This window comes from Mobula hypostoma, chromosome 1 (assembly GCF_963921235.1).
Source record: "Mobula hypostoma chromosome 1, sMobHyp1.1, whole genome shotgun sequence".
Classification (NCBI taxonomy): domain Eukaryota; kingdom Metazoa; phylum Chordata; class Chondrichthyes; order Myliobatiformes; family Myliobatidae; genus Mobula; species Mobula hypostoma.
Window position 1 is genome coordinate 202,514,933 of NC_086097.1, and position 26,612 is coordinate 202,541,544.

General features: G+C 38.1%; 1 protein-coding gene across 12 annotated transcripts in view; it reads left to right on the plus strand.

Moving 5' to 3' along the window:
• dtna (dystrobrevin, alpha) overlaps positions 1-24,661 on the plus strand; it is a 205,021-nt gene extending 180,360 nt beyond the window's left edge. For 5 of the 12 annotated variants that reach the window (XM_063063065.1, XM_063063088.1, XM_063063120.1 and 2 more), the window contains 4 exons: positions 1,281-1,370; positions 17,259-17,430; positions 19,331-19,463; positions 22,420-24,661. In XM_063063065.1, the coding sequence (XP_062919135.1) occupies positions 1,281-1,370; positions 17,259-17,430; positions 19,331-19,463; positions 22,420-22,563 (539 nt within the window). In that variant the 3' untranslated portion in view covers positions 22,564-24,661. Of the gene's footprint in view, positions 1-1,280; positions 1,371-17,258; positions 17,431-19,330; positions 19,464-21,053; positions 21,092-22,419 lie in introns of all 12 variants that reach the window. The other 7 variants (XM_063063106.1, XM_063063113.1, XM_063063140.1 and 4 more) reach the window with 3 other exon arrangements.
• Positions 24,662-26,612: the final 1,951 nt, after the last annotated feature.

Sequence of the window (26,612 nt, forward strand, 5' to 3'; positions counted from 1 at the left end):
ATAAAGCACTGGTTTGGACTCATTTTGGAATATACATTGTGTTCCGTTTTTGACAGATGATTTGGACCATTATGGCATTGGTTTCTGAGGATGCAGAGGAGATGAGGTGAAATAGTACCAAGGAAAAGGGACTTCACATATGTGGATAAGATGAGCGCTAGCAAGACAGTCTACAATGAGATGATGAAAGCAGATTCAATAGTATTCTCCTAAAGAGAAGGAAATAAATATGTAAAGGGAAAAAAATGGTTTACAGGGTTATAGGTGGAGGGATTGTAAAGTCAAGACACAAACATGGTGTGTAGTTGAGCAAGTACCGTGGATGAAAGGCATTTTTTATTGTGCTGTGTCAGAAACAGAATTAGGTTATTATCACTGAACTGTTTCATGAAATTTGTTGTTTTGTGACAGCAGAACATTACAAGGCACAAAAATTATTGTAAGTTACAAAAATAAAAAAATACTATGTCAGAAAAAATAGTGCAAAAGATGAAAAATGTTCAGAAATCTGACGATGGAGGAAAAAAAGTTGTTTTTAAAACATTGGGTATAGGTTTTCATGCTCCTGTACCTGCTTCCCAATAGTAGTAACACAGAAGACTCCTGTCCTACATGGTGAGAGTATTTAATGATCTCTTGAGGCACTGCCTCTTGAAGGTGTCCTCAGTGGTTTGAAGGGTTGTGCCCATGATGGAGCTGGCCCAAGTCTACATTCCAGTGCAGTCCCTTGTGATCCTGGCCATTGGAGCTTCCATACCAAGCTAAGATGCAACCAGCCAGAATACTCTCCACTGTAGAAACCCGTAATAGCCTGTGGGGAAGTGCCAAATCACCTCAATCACCTCATGAAGTAAAGACAGAGATGTGCTGCCTTTGTGTTTGCATCCGTCTATTGATTCCACAGTAGGTCCTCCAAGATGTTGATGCGCAAGAATTTGAAACTGCTCACCCTTGCCACCACTGAGCCCCAAATGAGGACTGGTGTGTGTTTTCTCAACTTCCCCTTCCTGAAATCCACAATCAATTCTTCAGTCTTTCTGATGTTCAATTCAAGGTTGTTGCTGTCGTTGTTGTAACATCACTTAACCAGCCAATCTATCTCACTCCTGTACGCTTTCCTGTCGACATTTGGGATTCTGGCAACGAAGGTGGTGTGATCAGATACTATTTGAGCTGTGTCGAGCCATATTGTCATGAGTGTAGAGCACTAGAGCAGTATGAAGAATGAGAAATTGTTTCTTAAACCAATCTAAACATTACTGTATTGTTTTTTTTTGCAGGTTCCAGGAGAAATCTGAGAAATGACCTGTTAGTGGCAGCAGATTCCATTACAAATACAATGTCCTCTTTGGTAAAAGAGTTGAATTCAGGTATGTAATCATAATCAGTTCAGGTGACCCCCGCCTTGTGTAGTGGTGTATTCTTTGAAAAGGGGTCGTATTATGTTTTTCTATAATGTGAATCCATGTCATCCATGCATATGTCAAGAAACTCATTTAAAAATAGCATTGATTTATTTATGTTTATGCACATAAATTTCATAACAATGAATTTTATTCTGTATGGATAGTGTTTTTGTTAGTGATTTAAAATTTATGTATCACAAACTCCATAATTTGGAGGTTGCATGTATGAAGTGTTTCCACTGTAATTCTCATGTTCTCCTAGTACATTAGTATTATTGGTCTTGTGATGAAAAGGAGGTATGAGTGTTTTGATCAATCATGATACATCTTTTGCATTATGTTTCTTCTTTTCCCCATACCTCTTCAGTTTTTTTATGTCCAGTAGTTGTTTCTGAACGTGATCAGTGACTGAGCCACCCTGTAGCTCTTTGGGTGGTGAATTCCAAGCTTCTTCACACTCTGAATGAAAGAATTTTCCCTCCTTTCAGAAATGAAAGGCCAGCCCTTTATTGTAAATTTTGCCTTTGGTACTTATTTTTTGGACATTTTATTTACCTCCTTCCATGAAAACTCGCATAATATACTTGTTTAATTCCTCTACCATTTTCTTATTCCCCATTATCTTTAATATGTTAGTTCTTTCATATGTTAGTTCTTTCTTTGGGGATTTGGGCATCACTGACAAGGCATCTCTAATTATCCTTAAGCTGAATAGTTTATAGGATATTTCAACAAATACTTGGGAATATCCTCTGAAGTACTTCTGGAATCACATATGGGCCAGACCAGGTAAGGATGACAAATTTGCACCCTTGAAAGACGATAGTGAGCCATATGGGTTCTTTAATGCAAGAATTTTTGTAGTCTCTTTGCTGAGAATAGATGTTGTCACTTTTCCAGAATCCTCATCATTAGTTGAATTTAAATTCCAAAACTGCAATGATAGGATATAAACTTGGATTCCTGGATTGTTAGTCCAAGCTTCTGGATTAATCATATGTTAATTTAGCTACTATGCCACTGAAGTAGTTTTTACATAATTTAAAAACTCTGATTTTTGCTATTTTATCTTGTATTCTGTGTTGGATCACTTTTGCAGTTGTCCATTCAAGAACCATTGTCGCATTTTGTTAATTATTTATATAAATGCTAGCCGTCTCTGATCAACTGCCATAACATAGAACATAGGAACATAGTATAACACAGGAACAGGCCCTTCGGCCCACAATGCTGTGCCAAGCCAATTAAATTAATAATCAAATGGCCAACTAAGCTAATCTTTTCTGCCTACAGAATATCTATATCCTTCCATTTCCCTCACATGCTTGTGCCTATCTAAATGTCTCTTAAAAGTCCCTAATGGACCTGTCGATACCACCACCCCAAGCAGTGCATCCCAGGCACCCATCAGTCACTTAGTAAAAAACCTTGCCCCTCACATTTCCTTTGAAATTGCCCTCTATCACCTTAAATGCATGCCCTCTGGTATTAAAACACTTCAACCCTGGGAATAAAATACTGTCTCTCAGCCTCCACTGCTCCAGGGAAAACAACCCAAATTTGTCCAGCCTCTCATAATAGCGTATGCCCTCTAATCCAAGCAGCATCCTGGTAAACTTCTGCACCCTCTCCAAAGCGTCAACATCCTTCCTGTAATGCGGCATCCAGAACTGTATGCAATACTCCAGAGGCTGCCTAACAAGAGTTTTATAAAGCTGCAACATAACTTCCTGACTTTTGAACTCATTGCCTCAACTTAAAAAAAACATGCATGTCATGTGCCTTCTTAACTACCCTTTCAACCTGAAACTTTTAATGTAGTTTCCAATTCTACCCAGTAAACTTTGTCTTCTCTTCACAGTTTCATTTGTTTCGATTGATAACCAGAGTTTCAAATTAAGCAGCATTCAAGCAATGTAAAAATTCTAACCTATTGTCATTCTAAACTAGGAGTCCTTGTGTAACAAGAGTAGTCATAGTCATACTTTATTGATCCCGGGGGAAATTGGTTAAATTAATTAACTCTGCATAGAACTAGATCTAAAATAATGTGTTCATGAGGTAATTCATCAACATAGTGACCTGGTAGTCCATTGTATATAAATTCCAGGAATTCATCCTGTTCTTCGTAGATTTAAAGATAAAGATTTAAAGGTTAGCTTTATTTGTCATACATACACTGAAATATTGAAACACAGTGAAATACATTGTTTGCATCAAATCAAATCAGTGAGGATTGCGCCATGCAGCCCACAAGTGTCGCTATACTTGTGCCAACATAGCATGCCCAGAACCCTAACCATACATTTTCAGAATGTGAGAGGACAGCAGAGCATCTGGAGGAATCCCACATTGTCATGACAAGAACATAAACTCCTTGCAGCAGTGGTGGAATTGAACCTAGGTCACTGATGTCATGCTAATGTATTCTGCCCAGTCTATATCTAGGTTGAAAACTCCCGTGATTTTTTAAAAATCCCTGTTACATACACTCTGATTTTCTCATTTACACTTGCTGTACATCGCAACTACTGTCTGGAGGCCTGTAAGTAACAAGGGCAAGAGCTTCTTCAGTGTTCTACCTATGCTGCTAATTGGCTTCAGTCGTCTAATTATACACCACGACTGGCTGAGATAGTACCCCTTCTAACTATTGATGTTATCTCCAATTAGCAGCATGACACCACCTAATTTTCTATTTAGCCTGTTTTCTAAATCTCTAGTACCCTGAAAAGTTTCATTCCTAGCTTTGGACGTCCTGCAGCCATATTTCTGTATTGGCAATTGACAATACTCATTTACTATATTTGTGCTGTTAATTCATCCACCTTGTTACAAATGCAATATTTGTTTGATACAGTCCCTTTAAATTAATCTTTTGGCATTTGTCCATGCACTGACCTTATTGATCACATGAATAATTTTTCTTCCTTATTGAGCTTTTATGTCAGCAATGCAACTTCCCTCACTCTTTCATAAACAAGAAATCCTTCAGATGCTGGAAGTCAAGAGTTTGCCTCGTATTGAAATTTTTTTTCGTATCCTTTTCATATTCTCTTTACAAAGTAAACATACAGTGCACTCTGATACATTGAGTTGCAATTTTCTTTCAGAACTCAGCAGGCCAGGCAACATCTATGGGAAAGAGTAAACAGACTGATGAAGGGTCTTGGCCTCAAACATCAATTGTTTACTCTTTTCCATAGATGGTGCCTGGCCAACAGAGTTCCTCCAGCATTTTGTGTGTGTGTTGCTTGGATTTCTAGCATCTGCAGATTTTCTTATGTTTGTGCAGTTTTATTTTGGCCATGATACAGGTCCTCCTCAGCTTTTAGGCAGAATTCTGTTCCTGAGAACTGTTAAAGATCTGGACTGTTTGTGAGTGGGGAAGCACAGCCGTGAACTCAGTTCCCAGGAGGCAGAAGAGCTGGGAAATCCATTCTGCCATTTTTCAAAATATTAATTTGGGCATTCATAACCTGGAGAGGACCACCAATACTTTTAAATGTACTGTCTCAGGAAAATGCATTGATATATTCAGTAAATTAAATTCAGTGAGTTGATGAGACACTTGTAGTATCTATGATCTAACAAGGAAGTTATGGTATAGTGAGAGGTTCAGTATAGTGTTCTCTGTAGCAAGAATGTTCCCTGTCCTGTGCCACAGTTCAGGGCACCTGCTCAAGGCTGGAGAAGAGCATGCAGTGGGAGGGGAAACATCCAGTGATTATAGTGTATGTAAGTACATATAACATAGGCAGTTGAAAGAGATTCTGCAGAATCAGTATGAGTAACCAAATGCCAAATTAAGGAGCGGAGTCTCAGAGTTAATAATCTCGGTGTTGTTAATTGATCCATGTTAAAATTGGCAGAGGACAGATAAGATTGAAGAAATGAGTGCAAAGATTGGTGAACAGAAGTGAGTTCTGCTTTTGAGGTGCTGGAACTGCTACTAGTGAAAGTGGGGATTGCACCATCAAGATGGTCTACACCTGAACCAGCCTAGGTCTGATGTTCTCATGAGGTACCTGACTCGGAAAGCACACTCCAACTGTGATTTTAACCTAAATAGTCATAGCGAGATATCTAGGTTGGAAGGAAGTGGTAATTCAAAAAGTTGACTCAAGGTGAGAGAGAAAAGTGCCAACATGAGAAATGATAAAGTAACTGTGACAGGAAGGAATTGAGAGTACAAATCCAAGAATAAATTAGCAGCTGAAACTAGATGTTACAAGCAAAAAGAAAGGGTAAAATTAAAAGCTCTGAACCGAAAGTGCAAATAGAATGAATAATTCTGGTGTAATAGCTATTACAGAGGAATAGCTGCAGGATGAATATTGAAGGGTACATGACATTTAAGAAATACAGAAAAAGAGGAATGAAGCAGGAACTGCTCTGTTAATTATCATGTCTTCACTCAATGGAGAAGGGTGTCCTATGTTCAGCAATGCAAGAAAAAATAATTTGGTTGGAGATTTTTAATAATGAAGGAATTTGTGGAAGATTGTGTGAATGTAACAATGTGGTAGGATAAAATAAGTTTAAAATAAATTTATCATCAAAGTACATATATATCAGCATATACAACTCTGAGATTAATTTTCGTGTGGCATAGTCAATAAATCCATAATGGCATGCTAGCATAATAACCGGAGTAGAATCAATGAAAGACCGCAGCAACTTGGATGTCCAACCAGTGGGCAAAAGACAACAAGCTGTGCCAGTACAAAAAGAAATAAGAATAATAATAAGTAAGTATTAAATAGTGAGGGTGAGATGAAGAGTCCATGAAAGTGAGTCCATAGGTTGTAGGAACATTTTAGTGGTGAGATGTGAAGTTGAGTGGTTAGCCCCTTTGGTTCAAGAGCATGACGTTTGAGGAGTAAGACTGTTCCTGAACCTGGTGGTATGAGTCCTGAGGTTCCTGTAATTTACCTATTAATATTACTCTATTAATAACACATATTCTGGATGGGGCTCATTGCAATCAGTAGCCTGAAAAATCTCTTTTGGAGTTGAGCTTTTGAACTTGCTGTACGACCTGGCATTTTTGTGGTGTGAACAGAAGTCTGGAAGGTGTAGGGCAATAATGGCATGGCATGTACGGGCCAAACTGAGGCGGCAGGACCCTGGCCTGAGAGCACGAAATGAGCGAATGTATGGCCTTTGCTGGAATGGACTTGGAGCCGATTTGAAGTGACAGATCTGAGGAGAGGCAGCAGGGTGCAGCCCGAGAGTGAGGAACGAGTTGTTCTTGGATCTATTTAACCACCGGACCAGATTGAAAAGGTCAAGATGTCAGGGCTGGAGGTGAGGGATGTGCTGGTGTTTAGCTTGCTGCTCCAGGGAGCTGTGGCCTGAACTAATGGGCTCCTGGACCAGCTGCAGTGACGACTGGCTTCATGGCTGTGAACTCACTTTCATGAACTTCAGTTCTGAATGTTATTTGCTTACTTTTTATTGTTTACATGATTTGTTTTTTTTTGTACATTGTGGGTTTGGTTTTTTTTAATGAGTTCTATTAGGTTTCTTTGTTTTATGGCTGCCCGTAAGGAGATGAGCCTCAAGGTACACATACTTCAATAGTCAATGTATTTTGAACTTTGAATTGACCTCACAGTAAAGGCTTCAGTAAAGGAGAGAAGGATAGATCAAAGATGAGGTTTTTGAACAAGTGAAGGTATTTACATGTTTGGAAAGCAGAGATGGTTAAAGAGACTGGCAAATTAAAGTTAGGGTTTGGTCAGCCAAGATATGGTGAAAAAGCTTTAAGGGTACATGGAATACATACCAAAATAGAAAAATGTTCCAGAGGAAGGACCTCGAACAAATGACTTAAAGGAAAGGAATATAATTATGTAGAACATTGAACAGTACTACACAGGAACAAGCCATTCTGGGGTTCAGGTTACGTCATCGTCCAGAATGGCAGCTTTTCCGGAAAAACGCATATTTTGCCCCGTTAATCTATCAAATATAAGATCTTTCGAAAATATCTGAATTCATAAGGGGGGCAAGAATGGAGATAAAAAAAGCACCACTGCGGAGCCTATGGAAGAGAGAAGTGCAGCGCGCGGCTCTCCTGCATGTGCGCGTGGCGGCGAAGCTGACGCGGGGCCTCGTGCAGGCAAAGCAGCAAGTATGATAAGGATTCTGAAGGAGGTAAGGGAAGTCCAAAAAGATATAAAGCAGCGACTCTATGATACAAAGTCACAGCTCGGCAACGTCAATCAGAAAATAGCGGTGGCAGAGACTCGAATTAAGAAGGTGGAAGATCGCATGCAAAACGTGGAACAGATACTAAGTAAGACGATATAAATATTAAATCAACAGGAAAGTAAATTGCTTGACCAGGAGGGAAGATCGCAATGGAAAAATATCAGGATTTATAATGTTCCCAAAGGAGCGGAGGGATTGTCGATGATGGACTTTGTAGAAAAGCTGCTGCGGGAAGCGCTGGAGATTTCCCCGACTATGGAGATTGAAATTGAGAGGGTGCATCGTTCACTCATCCCACGGCCTCCCGGAGACAGAGAAAGTAAACCACGCTCAATAGTACTTAAATTCCTTCGATTCAAGAGCAAGGTGGAGATTCTACGAAGGGCCTGAGGTAAGAAGAGGGTGTTTTGGAACGGGAAGTTAATGTACTTCAATCATGATTACCCCCCGGCGGTCCTACAGAAACGGAAGGAATATTCCGAAGCGAAACGAATATTAAAACAAGAAAAGATTAAATTCCAAACCCTGTACCCTGCTAAACTGAGGGTATTTTACCAAGAAGGGATACAGCTATATCAGACGATGGAAGAGGCAACTACAGACATGAACAGCAGAGTACCATCCATTAGCGTGGTCAAACCAAAGGAAAGTCTGGTTGAGCAGTTATCCCGATCTGCTTAGGAAATAGCAAGAGACCGAGAAAGCAGGGACGGGAACAGGACAAGAGAAGGATATTAGGAAGAGACTGTGAGTTCTCCAAGGGCAGCCCTCACCTCCTCCAGAAGAGCCATAAGGTTTGGCTCACTTTAAAAGTGCTAAGAAACAAAACGGAAGCAAAAATAGACGGTGATATACCTATCTCGAGAAATACGTATTATTATGTGGATTTTATATTACTCAATTTTTTAAAATTCATTCTTTCATTCCTTTTTACCCACCTAAATGAGAATATATACATGGGAGGAATACACAGGGAAATCACTTCTGTGCAATGGACATAGATTTTTTTACTTACTTTTATAGATACTGCAGCGGGGGCCCTCAACTCACAGGTAGGAGGGGCTATCCCCCATGGCTAGACATTTCTTCTGGCTCAACCCAGGGTCATCTAGAGACCCCAGCCTTGGAATCACACCTTTGTTACCTTTTTTTATTATTCACATTTCTTGGCTCTTATTTGTTCAGGGAGTAGATTGATTATATTCTGCAAATTTCAATGATATACTAACAAATAAATACACATGGCTAAGGACAAAGTAAAATTCATTTCTTTTAATGTCAATGGGCTGTTGAATCCAGTCAAGCGCAGTAAAATTCTATCAAAAATGAAATTGTGGAAATCAAAATGCCAACAATTATCATATTTTCGGGAATGCCCCGTTATCAAAGACTATTGGAGTGGGATACATAATGCTCTACAAGACACCTTTAAATGTGAAATACCCTTGGAGAGGAAAACCATATATTTTGGGTATATACCTCAAGAATGTTTGAAAAGAGATAAATATTTAATGAATGTACTGCTGGTGGCTGGTAAAAAGACCCTTACCAGGAAATAGTTATCACAGGAGAGCCCAACTTTAAATGTATGGATGGAAATTACAATGGACATTTACAAAATGGAGAAGATAACAACATCTATTAATCATAAGTTGGAACAATTTTATTCATACTGGAAAAAATGGATTAACTACATAAAACCTCATAGACCTGATTTTATTCTCACAAGTCAATGAATATGTTGCAAAAAAAATCACTCCCTACTCTGTACATAGTTTTCTTCTTTTGATTGTTCTTTCTTTCCTTTCTATAAGTGTATACCTCAGATAAATATTATGTGATTTGAGACAAATATGATATATATATATATATATATGTACAGTATCTGAAATACATCTTGTGGAAATGTTTGATGATGAAATTCAATAAAAAATAAATTACAAAACAAAGGAATAAGCCATTCTGCCCATCATGCCTGCGCCAACCATGATATGAATCTAAACTAAGCCCATCTGCCTGCACATGGTCCATATTCCTCCATACCTTGTGTATGTGTCTAAATAACTCTTAAATGTCATTGTGGTATCTGCTTCTCACACCTCCCCGTTTCAGGCACTTAACATTTTCTGAAACAGAATCAGATTATTGCCGTTGACATTTCACATGAAATGTTGTTTTGCAGTAACAGTACAGTCTAGACTTAACATCTATAAGTTACAAAAATAAATAGTTCAAGAGGAAGGAATAACGCGGAAGTGTTCATGGACTGTTCAGAAATCTGATGGCAGAGTGGAAGAATTGTACTTTGTGTGGAGATCTTGCCTCTGACATACCCCCTCCCCATATGCTCCTCCAACCACCTGAAAATTATGCCCTCTTGTATTAGCCATTTCCAATCTGGGAAAAAGGCGCTGGCTGTCCATTTTTTCTAAGCCTTTTATTTATGTTGATCCTCTTTAACACAGTTGTCAGTATAGAGAATTCAAGAAATTGAAAGAGAGGGAAGAATTCGTGGAAATTATAATTATGAAGTGGTAGGACAAGTCCCTGGGCTCTGATGCCTAGGTTTGAAAAAGGGACTAGCTTTGGCTTTCATTTTACAAAACTCCAAAGAATCTGTGAAGACTCCATTCAACTGGGAAACAGAGAAAACAATTATTTTGTTCAGAAAAGGGTGGGAGATGTTTCCGAGGAAATATGTTTGAGAAACATATGCTCTGAATAAAGAGACCCCAGTGCATGAATAACACTTCCTAAAGGTGTTTGATAATGCTGCAGTAAATGTTATTGTGCAAAATAAAAGATCACAGTGTAGGTCGTAAACATATTGACTTGGGTGGTAGGCAGGCTGACTGACAGGAATATAAATAGGTCTTCGTTATGTTTCAAAGAATCATAGTTATACAACAGAAAATAGTCTTCCTCTCTTCCTTCCTCCTTTCCCTTTCATGGTCTTTCCCTCCAGTGCTCTCCCCCCTTCCTCTCCTTTCCCATTTCTCCATTTCTCTTCCCCATCCCCTTTTGTCTCCTTCACCTTCTCTCCCCCTTTTCCCTCTCCCCCTTTCTCTCTATCTCTATCACACCCTCTCTTGTTCCATCCACTTTTGTCTCCCCCTCCCCACTCCTATCTTAATCTGCCTGCCATCCTTCACCCCTCCTCAGTCCACCAATCACCTTTGGCTCCCTTTTCACCAATTCCCCGCTCCTCTTTATACAGGCTATCTTTTGTCTCCAATCTCAGTCCTGATGCAGGATTTCAATCAGAAATGTTGACAGTTTCTGCTAATGTATCTGCTGAGTTCCTCCTGCAGGTTGTTATGAGTTAAGTAGATGGATGAAGATCTGACAAATGAAGTATGATGTGGGAAATGTGAAATGGTCCAGTTTGGCAGGAAAAATATGGAATGATTATCTGAACGTGGAGAGAATGTAGACCGTCAAGACACTCGGATCTGATTCTCCTTGCACATTATTTGGAAATGTAGATATAGCATGTAATCAGTAAAGCTTACAGAACTGATTACTAAGGGAATTGAATACAAAGTAAGAGGTTATCTTCAGCTGTGCAGGGAACTGGTGAGATCACGTCTGGAGTCAACTGCACAGTTTTGTTCAATTTATTTAAGGCTGTAAATGCATTTGCAAGCAGTTCAGAGAAGGTTTACTACACTGAAACCTAGAATGAATGACTATGGAGAAAAGGTACAGGTGAAGCTTGTATTCACTGAAGCTTATGTAGCCCCCCTGGCCAGCCTCAGGGTCGCTCAACTTGCTGTCATCTAGGGAAATAGCCCGCGGCCCCGCTAAACTGGGTAATTAAGTTTGTGTGGATGCTGTGTGATGTACCCCACCCGCCAAATAACAGACAATACACTATACACAATTAAATGAATTTGAATTTATAGATATTACTGGAACTATATAATTAATAGAGAAAATATAAAAGGAAAATAAAAGGCGCCACACTTATCAAAGTTCAATCTCTTCATGCACAAACCGTTGGAGCTCTAGTAACGATCCTCCCTTCACCGTTCAATCCCCTCTGACCACCTCAACCTGCCGCCTGGGACCAACTACGGTGGTCAACCAGACGCTCCACATGAGTCTGTCTCTGTCTCCTCTCCTCGCCGAAAACCCAGGACCTCGGACTCCTGCTCCGGGTTCGACCCCGTTAGCCGGCTCACAGTGCCTGGTTCATTCATTCTCCCTCCGCCTCCTCTGCCGCCTCATCATCATCAATGTCATCGTCATCATCATCATTACTTACAGACACACTAGAAAGAATAACATCCCAGAGAGGTGTGGAAGTGTGGAACGCGCTGCCTGAGAAGGCAGTGGAGGCCAATTCTCTGGATGCTTTCAAGAAGGAGCTAGATAGGTATCTTGTGGATAGGGGAATCAAGGGTTATGGGGACAAGGTAGGAACCGGGTATTGATAGTGGATGATCAGCCATGATCTCAGAATGGCGGTGCAGGCTCGAAGGGCTGAATGGTCTACTTCTGCACCTATTGTCTATTGTCTATCTATCCCAATTGGTTCGTTTGCTGTATTATCAATAATATAACCCAGACAAGCTGCTAACGAGAGAACTTTCTCAGCATTTAACATAACAAAGAAGCCATTTTAATTAGCCTACACAGTAACATAAAAGAAGAAGCCCCTTACACTTAGAAAACTGAAAGGGGACTTGATTGGAAATTCTGTAGGCTGGATATAGTGACAAAGTTTCTTTTGTGGGAGAATCTAGAGTTTGAAAAGAGCTGCAACAAAAACCTTTTCCTTTCAGAAGATCATATGTCTTTGGAACAATATTCTTCAGCCGCCTCAAATATTTTTAAAGCAGAAATAGACAGGTTCTTGCAAAGTAACAAGGTGAAAGGGGGTATGTACAAATGTGGATTTGAGCTTATTATCTGGCCAGCTATGATCTTAATAGATGACAAAGCAAGCTCAAGGGTACAAGTGACCTACGTAAGTATGCTTCTAATTGGAACGTCTGCATCTTTCCTGTTCAAGCACTGGTACCAGTGCTTCAAGATTCTAAGATCTCTCCTTTCTCAGAAGCTATTTATTTTCAAATCTAAAAGTAAATAACAACTATTGAGAGCAAAACAAATGCCCGTGAACCATAATCAGAGAAAGATTCAATGCCCCGAAGAGGGAACAAAAATGGAACAAGTTACTGAGAGTATGAAGAAGAAGCTCTTTGCTTTTACTAATCAATTATTAAGTCATTGAGACATACAAGGCCCTCTGACTTCTGATTTTTGCTGAGTTCTCAGCCAAACTGGTAGAACGTTTTTTTTTTAAGTACTGGGAAAGAAGGTAAGGGAAAATGTCTATTTGAAACCTCTATCTAGTGACTCAGTGAGCTGAATGCTTTCCTTTGTAATAATTCTATGGCTCATCTTGAAAATGCACAGACAGAGCATCTTGTTTTCTTTTACCCAGGATATGTGAAACATGCAGGTATAATGCTACAGGAAAATTACAAGGGAGGAGTCCTTGCCCCCAACATAAAGCACTGCAATTTCTGTCTTTTCATTAAAGTGGATGGAAAATTATACTGGAACCCTTATTGCACATCTATTTGCTAGATATTTCAACTGATGTCTTGTTTAGATTCTGCATCATCGCTGAAACTAAGAATAAGGATATTTATTCAAGCTTATATTGCCGTGTATGAGTCTTGCATTCACTGTTGACAATTTAGTAGTGGCTATACTTTTGGACGTAATTTTCTTCACGTTAGAGCATCCCAAGGATGTAAAGATTCTTACAGAAATTATCTTCAAATAATGGGCATGCAAATGAAAGATACCATTTGTAACTAAAAATATATGGATTACTATATACTTGAGAGGAAACAGTTTAAAATCCACTACTACCTTGCCTGCCCTTATGAATCATTGTAACCTTGACTAGCAGCCAGAGTCCATAAGCAGAACAGTAAACTGCTTCAGGACTCACACAGCAAACGCTATTTCCTACACTTGCAGTGTAGGAAGAGCATCAAGTAAGAAAAATGAAAGCTGAAAAATAGCTGGGATACACGATAATGACACATCGGCTTACTTGTTATTTTGAATAATTAAGATTAATTGTATTCATAAATTGATATCTCTGTATGATTTCTAAAGTAACTCAAATGCTTGAATTATTCAGTATCACCATATGTAATGATTTGATGTAAGTACCACTGAAGCAGATCACTATACTCTCGAGCACCAGTACATTAGAAACCTTTTTGGAAATGGGAATAAACTTTTAAATAATTATTATTTTTGCTAGTCAGTGCATGTGCGGGAAAATTTGCTGTTTTTCTTTTCCTCTTTGGAAGAAAATAAAATCTCAAGACATTTAATTTATTGACATATTTATTATCCAGAAAAATTTTTGTCCAAGTGCATTCTCTTGGTAGCACTGATGTAAAATATCATGATATATATCTGAACTAGGTGCAAGTTCAGTGTTCAGGTGCTGTAGAGTTGCTTAAATTCCTTACAGCAAAAAGTATATTTAATTTGGGTATACATACATTTCAGTAGGTTTGTTTCTTTGTCCTTTATTCAAGTTGAATGGTAATACAGTGGAAAGAAGTAAAACTGAATCAATTTTCGAACACATTTATAATGAATTACATCTTTCATGAATGGAGTAGCTTCTTTGAGCTATATCTAAAAATAACTCGAGTAGTACTTTTCATGTTTTTAGTGGCTATAAATAAGAATTCAATGTTCCTGTAATGCTTCGTCTCATCTTTGAGTAAACAAAACAGTGTGAAAACTGATAATCATGTACTGAGCATGATGAATAAGAGTTATTCATGTAGAAAATTCTCCATGGATTTGTAGATCAAAGCAAAACATTGAGTTTTACAGATCTAGAAGATTACAAAATGAATTGCTATCTTGAGGGAATTAATTGCTACTATGAGAGAAGCGGTGGTGTCCAAATCTCACAGTTTGGAAGGGTACTTCATCTGCTTCTCAAATTATGCCACTCAGCCCATCAAGTCCGCTCCAACATTCAATCATGGCTGATTTATTTTCCCTCTCAACGCTATTCTCCTGCCTCCTTCCTGTGAGCTTTGATGTCCTTACTAGTGAAGAATCTATCAACATCCACTTTAAATGTACCCAATGACTTGGCCTCAGCCATCTCTGGCAATGAATTCCACAGATTTACCACCTTCTTGCTAAAGAAATTCCACTGTTCTAAAGGATGTCCTTCTATTCTGAAACTGTTCGCTGATTCTCGACTTTCTCACTTTTGGAAGTATCTTCTGCATGTCTGCTGTCTATGGTCTTTTCGTTATTTGGTAGGTGTGGAAGGGACCCATTTAACTATTGCTTATCTTGTTCTCTGGGAAAGCAAACAAGGGACACTCTTACAGAGTATAATGATGGCCCTGTAATTTCAGACTCTTGAGGCCAAGATCCAAGCATCTTTCAAGAGGGTGAATCCACGAAAAAGTCTCTGGCCAGTTGGTATACTTGGCAAAGTAATGAAGATCTGTACAGACCAACTCTCTGGAGTATTTAAGGACATCAACCTTTCACTTCTGCAATCTGATATTGCTTCAAAAAGGGACCGATTGTACTGATGCTCAAGAAGAGTGTACTGACATGCTTCAGTGACTACTGTCCAGTGGCATTTACATCAACTGTAATGAAATACCTTCAGAGGTTGGTTATAGTGTGAATCAACTCTTACTTCAGAAATTGTCTAGATCTGCTCCAATTCACCAATTGCCACCACGGTTAAATAGCAAATGTGACTTCTCTGGCTCTTCATTCTGCTCTGAACCATCTGGACAATAGGAATTCCAAAGACAGGCTGCTGTTCATTGACTACAGCTCAATGTTCAACACAATTATCACATCCCAACTCATCATCAGGCTTCAAAACCTGGGCTTCTGTAACTCCCCCTGCAACTAGTTACTCGACTACCTCATCGGCTGACCTTAGTTACTCGCTGACCATCAACACAGGTGCATGTCAAGGTTGGGTGCTTAGACCCCAGCTCCACTTATATTCACGTGACTATGTGACTAAGCACAGACCCAATGACAGCTTCAAATTCGCTGAAAACACTACTGTTGCTAGACAAGTCACAGATGGCGATGAGTCAGCTAACTGCAGTGAGCAGAGTTAGTCACCTGGTTGTATGGTGCCCTCTCACTTAATGTCAGCAAAACAAAAGAGCACAAACCCAAGAAAATCTGCAGATGCTGGAAATCCAAAGCACGCAAAATGCTGGAGGAACTCAGCAGGCCAGGCAGCATCTATAGAAAAGAGCCAACAGTCGCCATTTCAGGACAAGACCCTTCGTCAGGGCCATCAGAACAAAAGAACAGATTGGAGACTTCAGGAAGGAGAAAAAGGAAAATATGTGCCAGTCTAATTGTGAAGAGAATCGGAAACTTTAAATTCCTGGGTGCTAACATATTGCATGTCCTGTCCTGTGCCCAGCACATTGATGTGATCATAAAGAGAGCATGCCTGTGTCTACTTTCTTAAGAGGTTGAGGAGGTTTGCCTTATTTTCAAGCACTCTAACGAACTTCTACAAATCTGTCAGAAGTATCTTGACTGGTTGCACCATGGTCTGGTATGGCAATTCAAATGCACAAGAATATAAGCAGCTGTAGGGAATATAGTCTCTGCAATATATCATGAGCGCATCCCTCCACACCACTGGTAGTATCTATAGGAGGCACTGCCTCTTGAAAGGCCAGTCCTATCAACAATAATTCCCACCATCTGGGCTATGCCATGTTTTCAGAATTTCCATTCGGCAGGAGGTACAGGAGTCTGAAGTCCCATACCACCAGGTTTAAGAACAGTGACACCCCTCTAGCCATTCAATTCTTGAAACCACCAGCAAAACCCTAACCACTACAGTTTAGCAACACAATGACTACTTGTCAACTTTGCACAAAATAGACTTTAACTTTTTTTGTTCAAATTGTTTTTCTTGTAAAAATTGTATATAATTTGTTTAATTTATTTTTCAAGTAGGATTTTGATTGCCATGTGTGTATGTGTGTGTGTGTGTGTGTGTGTGTGTGTGTGTGTATACATACACATATATCATGCATGTGACAATAACCTGGAATTTGAATTTAAACCCCAGTGATGTACAGAGTGGTTTTCTAGTCATGAAAGGAACTCATTTTACTGTTGCTTAACCTGTGTCCTGAGAAAACAAACAAGGGGCGGTCATACATGGTTTTGAGTATAACTTTGCTTTTGCATAATTTAGTCAAAGACACATTGAGCAATTTATAAATGAAAGTAGAAAGGCAGTTCATAAGGAATCAGACTTTTGCTTGTAGGTTGCAGCAATGCCAGTTGCTTGTGAAACTTGAAAGAAAGTCAATGTTTTATTGTTGATTCACGTTGTAGCACTGAGCCTTCAACCAAGATTAATTTTGCTTTATATATTGTGATGATACAAAACTTATACCTGTATTAACAAATGGTGCAGCTTTCATTCTCCCAAGTTATGTGAGGTGTGACTTTTCATTTGCTTTATACGTGTAGCTCATCTCATACCTTCACATTTTTGAACACAGCAGGTCTAAGCTGTTTGTGTTACTATTAATGAATGTTTTGCTTTCAATTCAGCAGAGGCTGGCAGTGAAACAGAGAGCAACGTGGACTCTGATTTTAGTCGTACTCATTTAGATGACATTGTTCCTTCACCAACTTCTGAGAAGGCCTTTCTTGCTCAGATCAATGCCAGAAATCCCAGCTATATCAACAGTGCTGCTGCAACAGGAACAATTCGAAGTGATATGTAAGCATGAGTAATTGTCCTTGTTTTCTTGTGTTGAATAATAACTTTGAAAAATCATGCTCAATGCATATATTCAACAAAAAACTGCATTTATCCTCGAAATTTTCTTGCCTTTTATTCTGCCTCTTTTCTCCCAAAATGTAAAATAATTAGCCATCTGAACAATCTTACTGAAAGGAAAATGCATTTCTCCGGGAAGTTTTAAATTGTTTCTCTAAAATTAATTATTTCATGGCCCAGCCTTATTTTCAAGAAATAGAAGATTCTACAATTTGCATTTACGAAGAAGCCTTAACAAGGTAAAAAAAAATCGAGGGTGTTGCTACCAAACTTCCAGCAACCAGCAGCAACATCCCCATCCCCATCATGTCCATGCTGGGTCTCTACTTGAAAAACTATTTAGTTTCACGCCTTTTCCATAGCTGAACACTCTTGCTCGACTGGATCCACCTATTGCCAACTTTTACTCTACCCCTTCCCTTCACCTCTATATATTGGCCATCTTCCCTTTATCTGGACCTGAAATGTTGACCTTCCCATTTCCCTCCACAGACACTGTCTGACTAAGTTTCTCCAGCATTTTGATTCTTCAAGAAAATATGTAAACAAGTTTTCTTGAAATATGCTGCCAATTCCTCATGACATTGTAAATATGGAAATTTTATAAGGCCTAAGAGGTGCAAACTAACTGTTTTCTGCCTAAACACCAAAACATTTGTCGAGTTACCCCCAAATGTTTGTCGAGTTAATCAAGTGGTCCAGCCCTCTTGCCATTCACTGAACCATGATCTCATCACTGACCATCAGGCTACTGCCTCCCTGACAGTCCTGAAATCATTTCCTCCACCAAAGATCTTCTCTGCACAGCCATCAGCCTTGTAAACCCTCAAACCCACATACCCCTCTTCCTCCTCTTTCCCAAGATCCTGGTAAATCCATTATTTCAACCTGTTCTTGCTCCATAAACCTTTATCATCTAGGTCCTTGTGAGTACCTGAATCATACTGCATGAGAGAGTGGAGGAAACAAATGAGTCTAGACAAGTGCTTAAATTGACTTGGCACAGAAGGCTATGGGTCAATTGCTGAAGATGGGATTAATATAGACTGGTTGCCGTGGATAGGATGAGGCCAAAATGTCTGTTTCCCTCTTGTATGACTGCTGTAGGAGAACTTATTTATGAGTGAAGATCAACTTCCCACATTTCCTGATCATTGAATTAGAGAAATCTGCCAGTTCAACCTGTAGCAGGTTAGTCATGTTGTTCAGCATCTCCAGTAATTTCGATGAGCTGTAACTGCCGAAATGGGTAGAAACAAGCTTCAAGTTATCCAAACACACCAGAGAGTCTGCAGGTGCTAGAAATCCAGAGAAATACACAAAATGCTGGAGGAATTCAACAGGTCTGGCAGCAACTGTGGAGAGGAATAAACAGTCATCATTTCTGGCTGATGTGAAAGTAATGAAATTAACATTAACAGGTTAATTATTTTAAATATTTACTGGTATTTCTGATGTTTTAATTTCATTCTCCCACTTTAAAAGAACGTGCTTTATTTTGAAAACTATTTTTACTTGACAGCTAGCTAAGCCTGAGGACATGGCTTAATTGACTGTCAACACATTTCTATTGGTCATACTTGTTTAGCTCATACCAAGTTTGCTGTTTACAACTGGATGGCTCTGCACTGCATAATGGTTCATCAAACTTATTGAAGCTGGCTTCCTTCAGAAAGTTGCAGCAAGAAGATCCACTCCATGTCAGTGTGGATCTGATTGTATGGAAACAGTGGGTGTGGGAGGCCATCAACCATTATGTGAATCCAATTCACTACTGTAAAGAGCGCACATACTCCAAATGGTAAATATGGTAACTATTTATGGTTCCTTTCCTTGTAAGTGCTACAGAAGATGGTGACTCTTATGTTAGAACAGATGATGAAAGCTATGAAAATGAATCTGTCCGTCAGCTTGAACACGAGTTAAAACTCGAAGAATACCTGAAACAAAAACTGCAGGATGAGAACTATCAGGTGAGATAAGACAATATGTGCAACCCACAACACAAAAGTTGGCTTCTTTATAGAAGGTGAGAACTTCTCCTCCTGGTTTGTATTTTGGGTGATTTGTGGCACCGTGTAAAATGGTTTTCTGACAAAGAACAAAACCTTTGGCCCTCAATTTCCTCTGTTGTGATCATTATGATAACACAATTTTGAAGGAAGTGCAACAGGATTTTCACAGTGCGTCTTCTGAGGCCACGATGACCAAGCAGCAGAAAATTGAAAGTATCCAGCACCATTAATCACAAAATTACTTTGAAAATTAAACATCATCGGATAGGGTGACTCTGTATATAATTTTTAAAACAATGACATTGAGTAGTTAGGAAGGCATATGTCTTACAAAGAGGGAATCACATTCTGTCCTTCCAATATCAGAAACCTGGCCAAACTGGATTCCATAAAAACAAGTATATTTTTCTTGAAGCCAGAATTGTTTATAGAACATAGAACAGTACAGAATAGTGTGGATTCTTCAGACCAGAAAGTGATGCTGACTTATATAAGCCCATCAACTCTTCTCTCCTATACAACCCATAACCCTCCCTTTTTCTTCCATCCATATGCCTCTCTATGTCATGTAGTTATTAAGTAAAAGAATATTTGTGATTAAAGTAGCAGTTATTATTTGAGCAGTTTTGCCAAAGCCATTCCCATATATTAGCTACTAATCCCCAAGGTTGCATATCTATACAATGCTGATTTATACACTGCTGAATACCCACATCACACATAGAGTATGTTCTGTATAATAGATCCACTGATACCCTGAAAATCTCAAAATAACTGCAGGATGCTGAAAATCTGAAAGTGCATTATGCTTGAAACACTCAGGAGGTCAGGGAGGATCTGTAGAAAGAGAAATTGAGTTAACATTTCAGGTGAAACCATCATCGGAAATATTCTTCAACCCAAAACATTAACTCTTGTTTTTGTCTTTCCACAGTTACTATCCATTAGCACACTGATTGTTACATTTATGGGGAGAAACCCCTTTAATTCACTGGAGGGTGTATGACCTCAGTACTTTTAATTGAACCCTTGCTTCTGAAGACCCATCATTTTCTGTTTATTATATTGTGAGTTATTAATGTCTTCTGGAGTTACAACAATCTTTTGGAGTTCCTGCAGCCTTTAAGGGCCTTGAAGATGTTCTTTACACGTTCTGAAGGATGACTGTTTTAGCAAGTATGCACTTCTCAGAAGCTGGCTCAGTCAAAGCTGGTTTTACCTTTGGTGTCAAAAGTCTTAATGAGAAATAAACTGAGCTTAAAGTAAAATCTTATCCTGCCATTCATTCTGGATTCACATTATCACTGCGGAAAGGCATTTGAAATAGATGACTTACATTTTCCTTTTTTAAATAATTTCTTCTGCTACTGTCTTGCCATAAGTGCAATATTAAGATCACTGAAAGATACTTTCTTTTTTGCTTTCCACTGCACATTTTATTTGACACTTGGATTTTATTTCCAGATAGCATCTTTATTATTTTAAGTGGTCACATTAATTATTCTTGTGGCTATCTTTCTTTCTCTTTATTTTATCTGCTATTTACAGGTCAGTTTGCAGGGGTGAACAGACCTTCTGTATCCTGTGTAAGTAATGTTCGCCTATCATTGCTACATCCACATTAACTACTGGCTTTCTATGTAGATTTGCATGGTGCAAGAAAAGGCACCGATCAGATTTGCTGCCTGTGACTCAGGAAAAAGATACATCCTTCCCAAAGATAATTGAGTGCAAGGCTTGTATTTTCTATTCTATTCATCACGTGGGTGATTGGAGTCTTGAAGCACAAAATAAAATATGAGCGCATGTTAGCATCAGTTAATGGTCCAGATTCCAAAATTAGGGATAATGCATTGCATCAGGGAAGGGTAAATTTACTTGAACACTTTATTCCAAATTACAGTCATGTCCTTTAGATTAAATATGACATAATTATCAGTCAAGAGGATTAATGAGTATGGCTTTATTCTAGGTAATTAAGGATTCACACAGTTAAAGTTGAGAAATCTTAGTTCTTATACTTGTTCGGTAGGAATGAAATTCCTTATCCCTGTACTGATAAGAGTAAAGACTGTAAAGAGTATGAGTGAACAGATTCCTGCTTTGGGTTATGGGGAAACCAAACTGAGGAATGAAAAGCAATGTTGTGTTTGTTAGCAAGGTAGGTACTGTTCTATGAAACAGTGAGAAAGAGCCTTGAAGGCTATGTTATCTAACCTATATTAAGGTTAAGGACATCTGTTTGGATCTGGAAGGAACCTTAAATGGAACCTTAAAAGGGGAATGATCCAGTTGTCATCATCCATATGGGAACAAACATTGGTGGGACCAAAGTGGGGGTTCTATTGAAGGAATATGAGCAATTGGAGCCAAATCAAAAAAAAAACAACATAATTGCAACACCAAATATCTCTGCATTATATGGGATGAGAGTAGAGGAATCAGAAATGGGACTAAATTGAACTCTTGCTTGCATGTGTTTAATATGCCTACTAACAGCACTGTCAAATTTCAAAAATTTAGCAAGATCTCTACACTTAAATTCAGGAAACTGTCAGTTCCAATTGATGCAACGCTCAGTACACATCATTGACATCATTAGGAAATAGCAATTGTGTTTACATTATACATGTACATAAGATATTCTCTGCAGTATTACAAAAAAGCCTGATTTATCAAATGGAAGAATGCAAATGCTTTATTTCTAATATATTGAATTTTTGATAGCATAATGACCTTTGAGCGACTTACTGCATTTCCTTCCAGTTAATGTTTCAGTCGTTGCTTTTGCAAAGCTTTCAAATGTCTGTTATTCATTTTTACAATGAAAAATATTCCAGTTGGTTACTGAGACCTGTGTGTTCAATATAATTTTTGCCCAATGTATAATTCAGTCATTTTATCCACTTGTTAGGCTAATTACAGCCCAACTGATGACGAGAGCTACGTAAAAACTGATGATGATGAAAGCTGCATACGGACGGACGATGAAGAAGGTCTAACTTCTGGTTTCAATCAGGAATGGAATGAGCACATGAAACGTCTTATGACAAAATAAACAATTTTATAATTAGTGTGAATACTGTAGCAAAGTAATTTTAAAAGTTTCTAGTTAAATGTGTTGTCCAACAATTCTTTTACTAAAATCTGGGTTTATCAGCATCTTCTTTATATGGCTCAAATGAGAACAGAATTCAGGACAATACAACTGCAGTTATCACCAAGGAGAGCATATATGGTGTTTTTTTTTCCCCAAGAGGAAACAGTGTTAATATTAAGAAAAGATAATTATTTACATTTGTGAGCAAAATATTCTGTCTAAACTGACAATATTAACACACTTTGTTTTGTTTCTAGCTGAACTGTGCAGTACTTTGACAAAACAGTTACATATTTTTTCAACTGTGATAAACCTATTTTGGTGAAATGCACTTAAATCAGATATTAAGGCACTAAATATGATTATTTATTCAAAATTATATGTACCCATTAACCACTAATTCTCAGCATTTTTAATAAGATGGATATCTGTAAAATAAAAGAACTGTGAACTGTGTCAAGGACACTCTTAGCAAATTCTGTTCTTGTACTTTGAACCGTAGGTGCCAAAAACAAAACCAGTAACATAGTTAAAGTTAAGTCATTTAACTTTTTTTGTGATTGAACAATGAATTTAGCAATATTGTAAACAAGCATGTCCATTGCTAATTTATATTACACTTTTTGGTTTGTTTTATATCATTTGTAAGATTGTAAACTTGAACAACACATTACTAATGTAATTTTTTATGTTTGAGTTGCATTATTTTAGTTGGCCATCAGTGTAGTGCACACATTGCAAGAAAAGAATAGTTTTATCAAATAATGCAGAGAGTTGTGAATGTTATAGAACAAGCAGCTTGAGAACACACCATTCAAGAAGCTTTGTGGCTTTATTCTGATTAATCCACGGGTTACATATGCTGAAGGTTGCAGATACTGTCCTCTCAAGTACCACTTAATTTAAGTTAATTTTACAAAACAGCACTTCCATGTGAGTTGTTACAGAACTAAATGTACTTAAAGCCAAATTGCTCTATAAAGTTTTTAATAAATTTTGTTTTCTATGATGTACTTAATTCTATCACAAGAGCTTTCTAGAATGGATGCCACATTTAAGTGTATCATATATGACTTTTTAGTTTTAGTGTAGTTAAGTAAAATGATTTGATAATGACATGGGAGTTGCACACTGAATAATCTGTAAACCTGACACAACATATGTATATTGAAAGCTAAAGAATTGCTGAAGAAATCTAAGATTATTATACAGTAATCATAAATATTATCTTGAAAGCATGTAAAATAACATGAGAAGATTGTGTGATTTAATTGATATAATCAGATTAAACACTGAAATATGTTTATAATTATTGATTTAAGTCAAAGAAAATGGATGTAGAATAGAGATAAAAAGAAAAAACACAAATGCTGGAAGTTATCAGGTAAGGTTGAGAGTGTTATAAGGGAGAAAGGCTTGGCATGTTTCAGAGTTAACCTGCACAAGTTTGTGGCCTTCACTGTGAAACAAATTGTACTCTGTTAGTGCATGAAGTGAAAACTTGTCTAGTTTTGTTTGTCGCACAGTACTAATCTTCAATTAATTTGTCTTTTTCCCAGTTATATAGGTTAATTAATGTAGACATACTGTATGTGTGTGTGTCTATGTAAATGTGTGTGTGTTTGTATATCATATGCATTTACATATACACATACACACTTAAGTCTCTGTTGCTGAATTCAGAATGGATAAATTTAACAAAATAGCTGTGAATAGTAACTATTTTTCTTCTGTCCAAAATAGTGGACATTGAATTTTCACCAAAAATATCTGACTATATCATATTTAAATTAACCACAGCAACTGACATATTTAGTGTCTCCAAAAGGAGAAGCAGTAACTTTAAAAGCACTAAAGGCTCAATGTAAACACTGTTAATGTAATAAAACTACTGATTTATGTTTTGTATTGTTAAGTATTGTACCCATACGTACAGTGTGTTGGAACAAGCTGGGGACTTGCCATGTTTCAAGATTGTTCAAGTATTTAACTGTGTGTCTGTATTTTGGAATGGAATATTTCTTCATTAAAGAGAGAATTTCTAAAAAGGCTAGAAGGTAGGGTTGACCTACATTTCTTCCTTTCTAACTCGTGTTTCATTCTTCTATTTTGGTAATATAATCAACTACATAATTGTGGTTGTGATTGAGTTTTCTTGAAATGTGGCTGGAAGCTGTTACTGAATACAATGTTGAAACATCAGTCAGGATATCGTCATATTCCTTGAGGTTCTGTAAAGTACAACTGCAAATTATGAGCTGTCCTAATATTTCATAATAACTTGTTCACATCCTCTGACAACTGTATTAATGCTGTTCTGTATATCATATATTTAAGTCATCTACCATATTTGTTCAAATTCAGTACCATTGTAGTTACACTGAAATTACACTGAAGTTTTCGTTCCGATGGAGCTAAGCTGATTTTACAAATTGCTTCAATATTCCCAAAAGTGTGAATTTTTTTCCCTTTGGCACAAGGCTGGCAATCACATCTCGACTTTTCTAATTTTCTTCTTCACCCTATCTGTGTTTTTCACTCTACCTAGCTGATTGAAGGCTGTCTCTTTGATTTCTTCCTGAGTCAATGATTACTAGGAGGCCTGTAAATAAGATCAGCTAGTTCTCTCATTCCATCACATTCCCAGATTTTGGTGTCATAAAAGACAATTAACACTTAAACACTACTCATTCCTAAATGCATTACACATAATTTAAATGATGAATAGATGCAATACTTTTATTGAGCTAATGGTCATGAATAAGCTGTTCATTCAAGGAAGTATCGTACTATTAATGGTGATGGCTAAATCACAAGCAGTCATCCATGAGCCCCTTCAATTAATCATTGGATCTAGAAATTCTCTTATCATTCGATAAGATCATGGCTGATCTGGCCATGGCCTCATCTCCACCCACCTGCCTTTTCCCCATAATCCTTAATTCCCCTACTAGCAAAAATCTATCCAACCTTGTCTTTAGTATATTTACTGAGGTAGCTACCACTGCTTCATTGGGCAGTGAATTCCGCAGATTCACCACTCTGTGGGAAAAACAGTTCCTCCTCATCTCCGTCCTAAGTCTACTCCCCCAAATCTTGAGGCTATGTCCCCTAGTTCTAGTCTCACCTACCAGTGGAAACAATTTTCCTGCCTCTATCTTATCTATCCCTCCTCAATCCTTGAGTGATTGATTCCCCTTTTATCCCACCTGGAGAATAGTGAGGCACAAAGGCTGTAGTTACAGTGTATTACAAAGAATTACAGTGAAAATACTATTTCAGAGTTAGAATTTGATCTATGTGTGGACCGGTCTCATCAAATTGGCATTGTTTAAAAAAAGGAACTAGTGCTTTCCCAGCGTATATGATAAATAAACTCTTCTCAGGCTTCCAATTATAACCGCTGTTTCGATGACAAACTCTGCCATCTTCATCAGGGATGATGCCCAGCCATATCTACTCTGGTGGTATTAATGCCCTCATAGTCTGTCCCTCCTGATTGGTTAGTCCTCATGCAATCAGGTTTCCACTTTCCAACTTGTTTGCAATCAAATTCCAGTTCTTACTTGGAGTGAGACCTTCGTCTTTGTTAAAATTCTTTTCCTCTAGTTTTATTTCAATGGCTTCCTTTACTAGGCAGTCCCAAAAGCCATTGGCACAGGACAGTAGTTTTGTGCCATCGAAGTCAATCCTATGACCATTGTGAATGCAATGTTCTGCTACTGCTAATTTCCCTGGGTAACCCAAACGGATTCACCTCCTGTGCTCCTTGCTCTTTTCTTCCCTTTGCTGTGAAACAAGGATTGATATAGTAAGTACACTTATATAACCCTAATGCGACACCTCTGTTTACCAAATGACAACCCACATTGTCGATGGAAATAACACCAAAAACTTGCTGGCAAGCAGGATAAGCCGCCAACAATATATGGTACTTGTATCACAGGCTTGAACATGGGAAAACATAACATCTTTAGTATTTTAATGTAATAACCAAATTGTTCTTG